Source organism: Coregonus lavaretus, assembly GCF_964263955.1.
Source record: "Coregonus lavaretus genome assembly, chromosome: 31".
In the NCBI taxonomy this organism is placed as follows: Eukaryota; Metazoa; Chordata; class Actinopteri; order Salmoniformes; family Salmonidae; genus Coregonus; species Coregonus lavaretus.
In genome coordinates, this window is record NC_140018.1 from 35,257,170 (window position 1) to 35,271,922 (window position 14,753).

At 41.5% G+C, this 14,753-nt stretch overlaps 1 protein-coding gene across 1 annotated transcript; it reads left to right on the forward strand.

The window, feature by feature from the left end:
* Positions 1-138: 138 nt before the first annotated feature.
* On the forward strand, positions 139-11,714 carry LOC311107179 (uncharacterized protein; the record flags this gene model as incomplete). The annotated part of the gene is made up of 17 exons (XM_084149669.1): positions 139-277; positions 614-712; positions 823-984; positions 1,175-1,274; positions 1,533-1,753; positions 2,447-2,603; positions 2,793-3,016; positions 3,341-3,461; positions 3,807-4,003; positions 4,119-4,233; positions 4,453-4,622; positions 4,719-4,816; positions 4,999-5,126; positions 5,562-5,751; positions 9,868-10,009; positions 10,110-10,206; positions 11,701-11,714. Exons 1-17 carry the CDS (start codon positions 143-145, stop codon positions 11,712-11,714), a joined length of 2,370 nt encoding a protein of 789 aa, XP_084005795.1. The 5' UTR covers positions 139-142.
* Between the last annotated feature and the right edge of the window lie 3,039 nt (positions 11,715-14,753).

The following is a 14,753-nucleotide window of genomic DNA, read 5'->3' on the forward strand; positions in this document are numbered from 1 at the left end:
GTGGGCTCGTTTCCCATGGGGGGCCAGTATAAAAAAAAAATGAATGTATGCACTCACTAACTGTAAGTCGCTCTGGATAAGAGCATCTGCTAAATGACTAAAATGTAAATGAAAGGCTTTTTCTTCATTTTAGGATGATAAGATGTTCAGCTTGGTCATACAGTTTAGGCTGCCAGGAAACCACTTGACTGAAGACCCTGTGTATAGAGTGGGCAAAACTTGTAGCTACACCCGCTGGTCCTCCCGAGAGATTCTGTGCGACCGCAACTACATGGAGGCAAGTGAGCAGAGCATGCCCCAATGGAGATGTTTACAGTCGAGCTTGTCCTAACTGCCTGTATGAATGATCTGTCTAGACCTATAACTCTCCAGTGTTTAATTTAGTCTGTTTCTGTGAAACAAATTAGAGGCCTTGGCTCTTTCTCAACTGTATGTCCTTGATTCCGCTCGCCTTTTCAAACTGCACATAGGACAACTTTAGAGGATAGGACTCTTGGCCTATTCTCAATGCATTTGAGGAGAGTGGACACAGATTGAGAAATGGCCTTTGACTTGATTTCTTATTGTACGGGAGGGAGAAAATGGTTAGGGAATAATGGCCTTTCTCCCCTAGGTGTCTGTCAGAAGGACTCTTCCAGACATCCAAACCTTCCCTGAGCAGCCCATTGGAGGCCCGAAAGCAAGGAGCGGCGACCTCCGGAGAGGAGCTGAGGTAGCCATATTTCAGTATCTGTAATTTCACTACAAAAATGTAAGGATGGCGCTGAACAGAATTTTTTTGTTGACAATTTGTTTAATTCATGTTTCCATTTCCTGAGACAGGCTGTTGCTTCAGGATACAAAATGACAGCAGTGGTCTTTAGTCCTAGCAAGAAGGTCATGAAGGTGGATGAGGTCCAAAGGAAGGGCTATGCAATAGCCAACACTCCCACAAGGCTAGTGTTAAGAAGCCCCCATAATGCAGAGGAGACGTACCTCCAGAATGTAAGATGACTTTCTCCACTTCCTCCATGAGCTCCCCCCCCCCCACCCTGGTTTTATAACTGGGTCATGTTCAGTAGAGAGAACATTTGGAAACAGTGGCCCTACCTGACAAAGAACCAACTTTTTTGCAATATATTTTAATACGGTGTATCCTACTGAACACGGCCCTGGTGTGGTTGCCCCTGAACAGGTAGCTGGGGTTCCGATGAGGGTGCTCTCAACCTCAACCTTCTTTGCGCAGAAGTGGCTGGTTACTCGAGTAGATGCAACGGCTGTTTGTCCAACACCAGGTTGAGTGTGAAATAATGGAACTTGGGGAGAATTACGATCCTATAAACCAGTTATTAATTGGCTCTAGACAAGACTTTCATTTGTGTTTTATGTAGTTTCTGTCAGTATCTGGGTATTGTTCAGTGGGGAAAATGTTTTGAAATGGGGAGGAACTAACAATTTTTCCAATTGGGGCACATTTGTTTTCAGTTGCAAAATGTTCTGTTACATGTGCACTGGCCTACTGAACATGACCTTGGCTTCTTGTTTCACTGCAGGGGCAGTGGAATTTACCCCAGAAGTGATCACCTGGTACATGCCCAGGCACATAGACCCACTTATCTCCTCTGATGCCTTCACCATGTTGGAGGTCTACATGGGAATTGATGCTAAGAGGCTGGACACTGAGGAAATGGCTGCCAGAAACTACTCGGTTTTAGTCACGGAGGCTCATATTATTGTTGAAATTCCGGTGGGGGCGGTTGGCGGCTATTTCAAGGTCAGCATGGGATGACGAATGTTCTGTTAATTCTAAATCAATCAAATCTTATTTATAAAGCCCTTTTTACAGCAGCAGTTGTCAGTGCTTTGCGGTAACCCTTTTCCCATGAGAGATGGGGAAACTCCTAGAAACATTGTCTTGTGCAAAATTACTAATTGTCTGATTTAATCAGGCTAATACACAATTGGTATATACAGCCTGACACATTGGATTGCAAAATCGTGTAAATGTTCCTTACAAGCCAGAAAGTTGACTAAAATTACAGTAAAACTTACTCTACCGTTTGTCATGCGGCCGCTTGAAATTTGAGACAAAATATCCACAGGAAAGTATTGTTTACCCAACTTTTTAGAGCCGGTAGGTTTGCCGCTGAACGCAAGCAACGTTCGGTTACGCTCTGCTATTTTACATATTGTGCAAGTATTTACTTTGTGAGTCCGTTGACTGAAAATACAAGCCGACAACATATACCTACCACAAGTCTGGTAAACAATACTTTCCTTTGGATATTTTGTCTTAAATTACGAGGCTGAAGGACAAACCACACAGATAACCGGTAGAGTAAGTTTCTAAATTTAATTTAACATTCTGGCTTATAAGGAACATTTTACATGTTGCACTCAATTGTGTATTACAGCCTGATTTTGTAATCAGACATTCCTAAATGCATCACTTGTCTCTCCCTTACAGAGCCATATTCAGGATAACCAGTACTTTGTCACTTACACCATTGAGCCCATGCTTGAGTTGTTGTGGATCGAGGAGGTCGCACACGAGGACACCAGATACAAAGTCCTCTTCCCTATCACAACACCTCCGATGGCCAGGCCGCCACAAGTTCGCAACTGTGAGTTTAGTTTAATGGTGCTTTTGGGCCTGCGGGAAGTTGGGACGCCTGGGTCGTTCATTAGGGACAACTGAAGAGAATTTATTGAAACGGGGAGGCCTTACCCGGACTTCTCCAATAACAAATGCTCATTTTCGAATTCCATTGTAACTCAATTCAAAATGTTTTCTTTTGTTTGCCACTGAACAGACACGCCCTTAGACGCAGTTCCTGAGCAGGCAGTGTTTGTGTTTGAGTTGGGGACCTTCAACCTTGATGTGGCGCTGCTGAACATCACCTTTCCCACCGTGGTGCTAACTGTTGCAGAGTGCAACGCCAGAGGCTTCAATGTTCAGGAGCAGAGATCCCTGGACAACACCTTGAAGACCTTCAGGATGGAGGTGCCCTTCTCAGACCCGGTGGTCTTTCAGGAGGTGTGTTTCTGTAAAGGCAAAGTCACATGCAGTAATTTGTGCATGCCCTAAAGTGGGTGAACAACAAAATATAAATAATGGAGAGAATGTACCAAAAATACTTTCTATCCCTCATTTACTCAAGTGTTTCCATTATTTTGGCAGAATGCATTTTCACTTGCCAATAGTGCTTGATTTTATGATAGATCTACAAGTTAGAGGAATGAGGGCAACATTACTTTTTGTAGTATATCGTTTTTAATAGTCCCCATATGTACTTAGTTATCACTTGCTGTTGAATAGAGTTCTGTTATCAATTGACCAATGCTCTTAACTTCACTACAGAAAAGGCCGGAACAAGGTGTCACAACCTTCACTCTACAGCTGATCTACGGCCTGGTCATCTTGCCAGAGTACACCACTTTCTCTCACTCTGCCATTGTGGATGCTGTACTGCTGGACATTGGTATGTAACTGTGGTCTCTGGACTACGCTAAACTACTCTTGAATGGTTTCCTCTCGTTTAATGATTGATCTGAAAGGAAATTGGCAGTGAAAGCCACATGGTTGACTTAAAAGCCCAACTAGCCATACCGTAGGTTTTTTTCCTATGCGTTCTCTTCAAAGACAGTATTAAGCTTTAGAGTATTTGGACCCAGTGTCCTGTTCCTGATTTGCCAGGATCGTGCTCATTTAGTCACACCGTAGCAAAACATTTTCAACTGAGAACAAGGGTTTCTTCTTGGACAAGTTCAAGTAGTACCTCCATGTTTTTTGTGCTTAATGAACACAACCCTGTTTGTCCTTGTAGTGCCACCCTCAGTCACTGGCAACTGTGATCAGGAGAACTTCTACATCACCGTGGACTACAGGAACCAAGAGCCCTTTTTCGTGGTCTTGGTTGGCAAGCGGCTGCTTAGCAATGAGCTTGCTCAACAGTATTTAACAGAAGGCGACGCAAACTTCACCATCACGTTGCCCTTCTCTTCGCCGGACGCAGTGTTTGAGGTACGATGCTCTCCCAAAACAACATGTTAACCAAATTGACGCAACTAGCCTCGCTTTACTTACCCTGTATACATGCATACTAAATAGACTAATGAACTCTCCCATCGGTTCTCAGTCAGTTCACTCGTCCTCTATCAGGAGCAGACTGGATGTGGCTCTCTTGAATCCTTACAACAACATGACCCTCAAATACTTTTCCCTGGCTTGCAGCTTCCTCAAAACACTGACTGGTTGGTTCTCAAACAATTAATTCAGATAACTAGTCATATGATATGGCTACCAAACTTGTGTTCCTTCCAATTACTGTTTGAGACTAATAGTGCCAGATGGCCATGGTTTGCACTTTGGGTGCTGTTCTATTGTGCTAGGTAAGCTCAATTAAGTATTGGCAATAAACAAATACTATTTGAACCCAGGTCTGATAGCTACCTGTCCTTTGCCCCCCCAAGAGTGTTTCTCTAACGGGACGATGACTGCGCTGGCGGTGAAGGTGGAGACTGCTCCCAGTCTGAACCCCGGTCTGCTGACCCTGAGCGACCCTGCCTGTGGCCCCACCTACAGCGACGACCGCTTCGCCTACTTCCACTTCACTGTTAACTCGTGTGGCACCACCAGGAAGGTAAAATTACTGTATTACCCTGAGGTGATGGGTACTGTATTTACAGACTGTTTGCTTCTGCAGGCTGTAATAAGTCAATGCCCCTCTATTACATAGTTTATCAACAATGTCATGCTGTATGAGAACGAAATCTCCTTGCCAGATGAACTTGAGGTGAAGATTAACTCCAATACTTCTTCAGCGGAAGAATATCAGTAAGTGCATTACACATCACAATTGTAGCTAATAGATTTTTTATAAAGGTAATTTTTTCACTAATTGCTCAATACTTTAACTTTGTATACAGGGCAAATGTGCCTCTTCTACCAGTGTAGGCCTGTGTCCACTCACTGCTTGATGTTTCCCCTATTGACGTTGTCTACATCCCTCTCTTTAGGTTAAAGATTTCCTGCTACTATGTGGTCAACATCACTCACACATTGGCCTTCCTTACCAGGCTGCACAACGAGCCTTTTGCCGAGACTGGGACCGGTCGACTAATGGTCAGAATGAGACTCGCGCAGGGTAAGAGTGCACAAATTCAGAATTTCAACTTTACCTCTAAATTCTAGTAACTCCTGAAAAAGGATTATAATATTGGAGAACTTGGAAGGTCTCCTTTGGCACACTCATAAAATATTGATAAATTGTACAAAACCATTCCCAAAATGTAAGCATTATTGTGGTATGTTACTCTTGCATTCTGATTGGCTTGGTGGAAATGTTTCCAATCCATATTGTGTCCATTTATCCAACCCTCTTAGATCTACAGGTGTGGCTAGGAGTTGATTTGGGAATTCGTCAGCCTCTAGTTGGGATAGCGTTAGCTATAAATGGGTAGTGTTTATTGGGGCACAACAGTATCCCAAAACGAGCATTTCTTAATGGGCAAGTTCAGATGGTACCTTCCTGTTTTGTGCCCACTGAACACTATCCCGGTTGTCTCGTTCTGTGTTCCAGATGCCTCCTATAACACGTTCCACCAGGAGGAGGACTATCCATTGGTGAGGTACTTGAGACAGCCTCTGCACTTCGAGGCGGAGCTGACCAGTTCCACTGACCCCCAGGTAGCGCTGGTGCTTGACCACTGCTGGGCCACCCTCAACGAGGACCGCGACTCCCGACCCAGATGGAATCTCATCATTAATGGGTAACTTGTTGCATTTTGGCCAATTGTTTCACCAAGTTATTCCACACAGGTGTGGTTCCTGAGTTAATTGCTTAATTAAGAACCCATCATGCTTGGCAGGCCATGATTTTGGCCCTTTCCTTTGTCTACCATGGCTATGCCACCACAAGATGACAATGCCCCATCCACCGGTCACAATGGGTTGAGCATAAAAACAATGTAAGCCATATGCTGTCACCAGATCTCAACCCAACTGAACACTTATGGGAGATTCTGGGCACTCTTCAGCATATTACATATCTTTGATATATACTTGTTACGGCGTCTACAAGAACCGGAGCACGTGACTTGACTAGTCGTTTACAGTGTTTAACAAATCACAATGCAAATAGTCATCACCCCAAATACAAGCCTACTGCCTAGCCTAACATAGCACGAAAGCTGAACAGGGTTGCAAGATGATCAAACAATTTGAAACAACAAAGTGCATTCAAGACAATTGGCTACTCTGAGATCCCAATTGTCTTCAACACCATAAGTCAGTTAAGTGAACATCCCTTCACCTCATTTTATGACATCTTTGGTCTGACAGATGCTTACGTGATAACCAGAATGCGTTGGGAGTCGCAAATAGCTTAGCATTATCTCATAATCAGTACAACCTTCAAAAGTATTTCACACGTGTCATTATAATCTATGCAAGAATTGGCATGCATGATTTGTCACAAGTACTTAAACGTTAATAAAACAGTAAATACATTATACTCCATACATACGGTATGCTACAGTAGAAACGACAACATGCTATACAGAAAATAAGGCACTTTAATAGGAACGCAATGCGGGCACCAGGGGAAAAAGTTTGCGATTTCTGACTAGCTGTGCAAATGTCTGCGCACTTTATCTGGGGAAGTGCTTGGACTTTCTTCGAAGAGAAGTTTGTCCGGCTCATTTAAAGCCTCAAACTTAAATAGTCTGCAACAGTGAAATGGGCTACTTATGTGAATTAATGAGGCGACACATTTGAAAATAAAACCATAGATAATTAGAAATTGGCAAGTTGAAACAGACTATAGATAATTATCAGGCAGTGTGCCTTGGTTTGAGGGCAGTGCGGGTTAAGTGTCCTGCTTAACAATCACGTTTTGGAACAGTGAGTGCATTCTGACATCACACGCATAAAAAAAAAAACTCACACTGGGGCGACAAAGATATTTGGGACTCGCATGTGAAGGTTAAGACACTTTGGTGTTGTATTCCAAATGTTATCCTGTTGGTTTGCTGCAGTTCAGTGTTGTGCCAATCTAACGCACAGTTCAGATGCCGAACTGCTGGTCAGTCAAATAGAAATTAAGAATGGCTGGCACGGTTGAGAGCTTTGCTTGACTTTCTGATTGGTTTCATACAACTGTTCTTAACACTGACTGAATACTACTTGTTGGTTTTGGGTTGAGTTCAGGCATAACAGTGACCTCGTGTTAAAACACAGTATTGCACTAAACCTAAAGGATGACTCACACCTGTGCAGCATGGCACTTAATGTTTGAAACCGTGAATAAGATCGGTTTAAAGGCCCCCCCAGAGGAAGTTGATGCCACTTGCATTGTAATTTCCTGTCCTAGAGGAAATGCATTTTTAATTTCCACCTCGGAAGAATGAAGGCTACTATTATTTATATAAATAATTGGGTGTGGGAACCTCCACCTGGAGTTGATTAACATGACCAATGCCGCTCAAGTCTAGCTAGCTAGCTATCTTGCTAACCTTATTTAGCTAGCTAATGTTGTCTTTAGCTTTAAATATATTTTTACTACACCGTATTCAAAAGATTAGTGAGCTGGATTTGTCATAAGCATTGATTTAGGGGGAAACTTTGCTACAGATGGAAACCACTGGCCTTTAACTTCGCCATCTTAGTATCTAGCATTTTGGCATCTTCCATAAATTGGATAACTATTGAAAGATGACTGTATTTCTACGTTGTAATGGACACTGCAACCTTTGGTAGTTAGGCTGCGGTTCAGCAAAGCCAAGTCAGCCTGTGCTCATACTTCTCTCGGGGGAAGTGAAATGATGGGCTACAATGACTTTGCCCATGATTATGCATGCTGCAAAAGACATGCAACTACATTCCTTGAATATTTTTTCACGTGTGCCTTTTCATTATCTGGATACACTTGTGGTTTCCAGCTAATATTACACTAAGCAGTTTAGTGGTCAAAACATTCATCTGGGTGACAGGGTTTGGAAAATGCTATCACGCAATTATACCATTTTATGAAGTGGGTGTGTATACCAAACGTTAGGAACACCTTCCCAATATTGAGTTGTGCCCTCAGAACAGCCTCAATTTATCTGGGCATGGGATGGGGGCCCACAGGGATGGGGGCCCATTCTTGATACACAAGGGAAACTGTTGCGTGTGAAACCCAGCAGCTTTGCAGTTCTTGACACAAACCAGTGCGCCTAGCACCTACGACACGAGGCTGTCTGGCTCATCTGTCACGGGAATAACTTTGCAGCTGTTTCTGATTTAGATAAACAACGTCATGCTGGTGGGTGGTAACATTCAAATAAAACCCAGCCCTAAAATATAAAAACAGGCAAATGTTTTGTATATCATAGGAAAAGGCACCACATTTGCACGAAGTGGGCAGTTTGGATTTAACACTTCAAGTGCAAATATGTCATACTTTGACAAACAATTACTTGACTTAAATTGTTGTGCAACATGAGAAAGCTCTAGCCATCGTCTTTCAGCTCGACAGTGGATTTCTACTGGTGTGGGTGTTTTAATGTCTCGGTTAACGTAACATGTCTTCAGATTTCACAAATCCTTTTTGCTAATATCTGGCAGTTGAACAGTAAATTAATGTCACAAAGATGCAAATCAAACATCTATGACAAATAAAAAGTAGGCGTGAACTGTCAATGCATAGGCTATTTAATTTACTTCGGTGTGTAATAGTCGAGCCACTCCCCTCAAGTCCTCCACGTGCGTATCTGAGGCCATGATTGTGCATCTGTTGGTGTGGCAGCCAAGCAACTTTTTGCTTGATATTTATTGTATGTGTATATATGTCAACTTTTCTGACGGTGGAAGAACTGCTCTGGCGCACTGCATGAAATTATTAATTAAAATGAAGTACTTATTTTGGTGATGCCTACTGTATATTCGGCACCGTTGGTTAAACCACATTTCATGAGCCATGCGGTCAATGAATCAATATTCAGACTAAAGGGTGCCTATAAGGGTAATTAGCTGCACTTTGAGAATATATAATTTGAATATTCATGTTGGACATACAAAGTACAGTTTGAAATTTGACAGTCCTCATTTTAACAATGCTTACCTATCTATAAAAGCCATTGAAGTAGATCTAAAGTAATGTTTTATGTTGAGTAAAAATGCTATGCAAATTGCCATTCTAATATGGCATTGCTAGTTTGACCCCCTGTTGTTGAAATTATTTATATATGAAGGGCTTTGAGTAAGTAATAGGAATTTAATTTAAAAATTTTTGAAAAAGGCTGAGTTCACACAGGCAGCCCAACTAATTTTTTTACTACATCAGATTTTTCTAGAGCTGATCTAATGGGCCAAAAGACCAATTGGTGAAAAATAAAATCAGAATTGGGCTGCCTGTCTAAACACAGCTGAAGTCTGTTAAAGGGATAAGTGTTGTTTTGGGCAGCACATTTATTTAAATCTGAAATAGTTCCATCCACATGTATACAGTAGATCTCATAAGATCTCGGGGCGGCAGGTAGCTTAGTGGTTAAGAGCGTAGTGCCAGTAACCGAAAGGTCGCTGGTTCTAATCCCCGAGCCGACTAGGTGAAAAATCTGTCGATGTGCCCTTGAGCAAGGCACTTAACCCTAATTGCTCCTGTAAGTCGCTCTGGATAAGAGCGTCTGCTAAATAACTAAAATGTAAATGTAAATGTATAACAAGGGGACATAATGGACAATGTTTATTGTCAACATTTTGACACGGCCAGATAGAGCCAGCCTGATCAGGCTGTTTCTGAAGAGCGGACAGAAAATAAAACCAACACCACCATAAGACTTCGTACACAAGGGGGTTGTGGTTAAAGCGTTTCTTGTTCCTAACATGGTCCCTTTGTACACTGGCAGCTGTGCAAACCCGGCGGATCCGTACCTTGTGGTCTTCCACCCGGTGGTAGCTGATGCCAGGGTCCACTTCCCCTCTCACGTCAAACGCTTCGAGGTCCAGATGTTCTCCTTCACCAAGGAGGCAGATGACCCGAGTGGACGGGTAACAAAGTTCACACTCTTTTATTGGTTAATGTTGTTTGAGTGGCAATCATCCCTTTATTTATTTTTATCTGACACGATCAAATATATTTGATTCCTAGGTCTTTGTCCATTGTGATGTGGTCATCTGTGATGCCAGTAGTACCTCTGGCGGCCCCTGTAGTGGACAATGTGTGACTCAGGACAACCCGAAAAGAGGTATGGCATGTTTAAAAAAAAATTATTTTCAGTCACTGTCAAACCTAGACCCATAACTGAACTAATAGGTTTTCTCTCAACAGGTCAAAGACATGTCAAAGTCCTATTTGAGGAGCATCATTTAAATGTTTCTTCTGGTTACATTCTTTGGGTGTAGTGTTTTATTCCAACATGTCAAATAAAGTGTTCTATATAACAATTCAGTTTGCTTTACTTGGATGTCAAAATAATTCCTGACTTAGCAACAAACTAGAGGCATGTGATCAAATGTTCTCATTGAGCATAACCATTGGAGCTACCTTAATTGTATGTTTTATTTGCGTTTAACACCAAGACTTGTCATCTGATGTATCAATCAACCCTTTTGTAAGCATGGAACTGTAAACTCAGAACCATCCACCTGAGTTAAGTAATCAGATGTAAGTGTTGCGCACCAATTTCCCGTCTAGGACAAAGTCACTACTACCAGAGAAACAATTGGTATCAAAACAAAAGCTTTACAATGTCCTGTAGGAAGAACTGACTCAATGTTATAGCAGATGGTTTGCCGAAGTGAGGCCAGCATGGCAGTGATACTGAGCTGCAGGTCCATGGACAGGGCTGTGGTTGGATGCAGGCCCCAGGGAGTGCAGCAGTGTTGGTCATTGTCAACTGAAATTAAAACTTTCCTTGATACTTCCCACTAGCTTGGTTTCCATCCAATTGATGTTTTCATGAGACTATTAAAAAAAAGCTAAGAACATATGTGCATTTTCCCACCAGTGGTGTTGGCACCAAACTGACTAGTGGATAAAATCACTGCATGATGACTTGGTGCACACAATGTATTTTTTTCACTTAGTTTATTCGGTACATGAGAACTTAAAGTTCAATGTGTTCAACTACCAATAGTTCTGTCAACTGTTGCGTTTAAATAGCAAATGTGCCTATGGTCTTGGCACCTGTGCTCTAGCAAACAGCTGGCAGATGCTGTGCAGGTTGTCTAGTCTACATGAGATTATGGGTAAGAGTGAGAATATTTGTACTTTCCACACCGATCATCATATTAATACCCTCTAATTTATTGGAAAGCAGCATCAAGCGCATCAGTGCACATCCACCACCCTGTGAAGTTCCTAAATTAATCTGTAGCCTAATAAACTGCATTGCTTCCCGAGTCACTACACACCATATCATGTTACTTTAATGTGGTGGTTATATCAATATTTGCTCGTAAAGGCGTTTCCACCACAATTTCTTGCTTAATTAATTTAACCGACAAAAGGGTCTCGCATGTCGAACGATAATTGTCTGCATTAAAAAAATGGTACCAAATTATACAATGGATTAATGTGGTTACTGAGAAATTTGGAATTTGTTTACTTCCTGAATTGAAATGGAATTGATGTAATTAGTTCTGTGCCATTTATTTTATACTAAGAATATAATTGAATTTAGCTGAATAAAAAAGATGCGCACTTTCTCTGAAATTGGACCTAAGTGAATTTTAAACAGATCCTATACGCTAGATTTAGTTATTTGGCAACTTTTAGTTGAATTATAAATCTTAAATCAAACATAAGGGTTGCATGATGTGACTATAGGTTATTGATTTGAGTGTCACATATTGCGCTGTTCCTTCCCATTTGGAAAATAATCATGAAAATAAAATGTATGGGGTGTGAGAACTGCTGACTACTCATAACTTGCAGATTGACACGTCAACCAGGCTCAAGGGGCAGGTCAATTTGTTGTATTAAAGGGAGTGGTTTCTCCTAGGCAATTAGTAGAGGGAGGTGTGCTCTTCATATTTTCTGGGTGATCTTTAAATATTGACTGGCTTTCAGCAAGCTGCCCACTCAAGGAAAAAAAACATTTAACTGTTACCGGTGCCTGCAACCTGGTTCTGGTTGTCAGTCAACCTACCAGGGTACTTACAAAATGAAATCATGTATTGATCACATCTTTAATGCTGTAGAAATTTGCTTTTAAGCAGTATCCAAATCCATAGGATGTAGTGATCACAATATAGTAGCCATATCTAGGAAAAGCAAAGTTCCAAAGGCTGGGCCTAATATAGTGTAGGAGGTCATACAATAAGTTTGGTAGTGATTCTTATGTTGATGTAAATAATATTTGCTGGTCTGTGGTGTGTAATGAGACGCAACCAGACGCTGCACTTGACACTTATGAAATTGCTTATTCCAGTAACTAACAACAATGCACCCATGTAAGAAAATGACTAGAACTGTTAAATCCCCTTGGATTGATGAGGAATTAAATTATATGGTTGAGAGGGATGAGGCAAAATGCATGGCAAATAAGTCTGGCAGCCCAACCGATTGACAAAGTACTGCAAATTGAGATGTGACTAAACTAAATAAAGAAATGAGAGCGAATTATCGTAAAAAGCTTTAGAGCACCTTAAATGAAATGTTGGGGGAAAAGGCAAGCTCTGCTCCATTCATTGAATCAGATGGCTAATTCATCACAAACCACTTGCCAACTACTTATTCTTTTTTTTTTTTGGCAAGATTCGAAAATGTAGGTATGACATGCCAGCAACCAACGCTGACACCACATCAAGTATATCTGACCAAATTATGAAAGACAAGCATTGTTGTTTTTGAATTCTGTGAAGTGAGTGTGGAAGAGGTGAGAAAATGGTCTATCAACAATGACAAGCCACCGGAGTCTGACAACCTGTATGGAAAATTACTGAGGATAATAGTGGACGATATTGCCACTCCTATTTGCCATATTTTCAATTTAAGCCTATTAGAAAGTGTGTGCCCTCAGGCCTGGAGGGAAGCAAAAGTAATTCAGCTACCCAAGAATAGTAAAGCCTCCTTTACTGGCTCAAGTAGCCGACCAATAAGCCTGTTACCAACCCTTCTGGAAAAAAATGGCGTTTGACCAGATAGAATGCTATTATACAGTAAACAAATTATCAAGACTTTCAGCACGCTTATAGGGAGGGACATTCAACAAGCACAGCACTTACACAAATGACTGATTGGCTGAGAGAAATTGATAAGATTGTGGGGGCTGTTTTGTTAGACTTCAGTGCGGCTTTTGATGTTATCGATCATAGTCTGCTGCTGGAAAAACGTGTGTTATGGCTTTACACCACTTGCTATATTGTGGATAAGTTACCTGTCTAACAGAACAGAGGGTGTTCTTTACTGGAAGCCTCTCCAACATAAGCCAGGTAGAATCAGGAATTCCCCAGCGCAGCTGTTTAGGCCCCTTCAATCTTTACTAACGACATGCCACTGGCTTTGAGTAAAGCCAGTGTGTGCAGGGCCTTGCAAAAGTATTCATCCCCCTTGGTGTTTGTTCTATTTTGTTGCATTACAACTAGTCATTTAAATTGATTTTTATTTGGATTTCATGTAATGGACATACACAAAATAGTCCAACTTGGTGAAGTGAAATTAAAATAACTTGTTTCAAAAAATTCAAAAAAATAAATAAGTGGTGTGTGTATATTTATTCACCCCATTTGTTATGAAGCCCCTAAATAAGATCTGGTGCAACCAATTACCTTCAGAAGTCACATAATTAGTAAGATTGCACACAGGTGGACTTTAAGTGTCACATGATCTCAGTGTGTGTATATATATACAGTGGGGAAAAAAAGTATTTAGTCAGCCACCAATTGTGCAAGTTCTTCCACTTAAAAAGATGAGAGAGGCCTGTAATATTCATCATAGGTACACGTCACCTATGACATACAAATTGAGAAAAAAAATCCAGAAAATCACATTGTAGGATTTTTAATGAATTTATTTGCAAATGATGGTGGAAAATAAGTATTTGGTCACCTACAAACAAGCAAGATTTCTGGCTTTCACAGACCTGTAACTTATTCTTTAAGAGGCTCCTTTGTCCTCCACTCGTTACCTGTATTAATGGCAAATGTTTGAACTTGTTATCAGTATAAAAGAAACCTGTCCACAACCTCAAACAGTCACACTCCAAACTCCACTATGGCCAAGACCAAAGAGCTGTCAAAAGACACCAGAAACGAAATTGTAGACCTGCACCAGGCTGGGAAGACTGAATCTGCAATAGGTAAGCAGCTTGGTTTTAAGAAATCAACTGTGGGAGCAATTATTAGGAAATGGAAGACATACAAGACCACTGATAATCTCCCTCGATCAGGGGCTCCACGCAAGATCTCACCCCGTGGGGTCAAAATGATTACAAGAACGGTGAGCAAAAATCCCAGAACCACACAGGGGGACCTAGTGAATGACCTGCAGAGAGCTGGGACCAAAGTAACAAAGCCTACCATCAGTAACACACTACGCCGCCAGGGAATCAAATCCTGCAGTGCCAGACGTGTCCCCCTGCTTAAGCCAGTACATGTCCAGGCCCGTCTGAAGTTTGCTAGAGTGCATTTGGATGATCCAGAAGAGGATTGGGAGAATGTCATATGGTCAGATGAAACCAAAATAGAACTTATGGTAAAAACTCAACTCGTCGTGTTTGGAGGACAAAGAATACTGAGTTGCATCCAAAGAACACCATACCTACTGTGAAGCATGGGGGTGGAAACATCA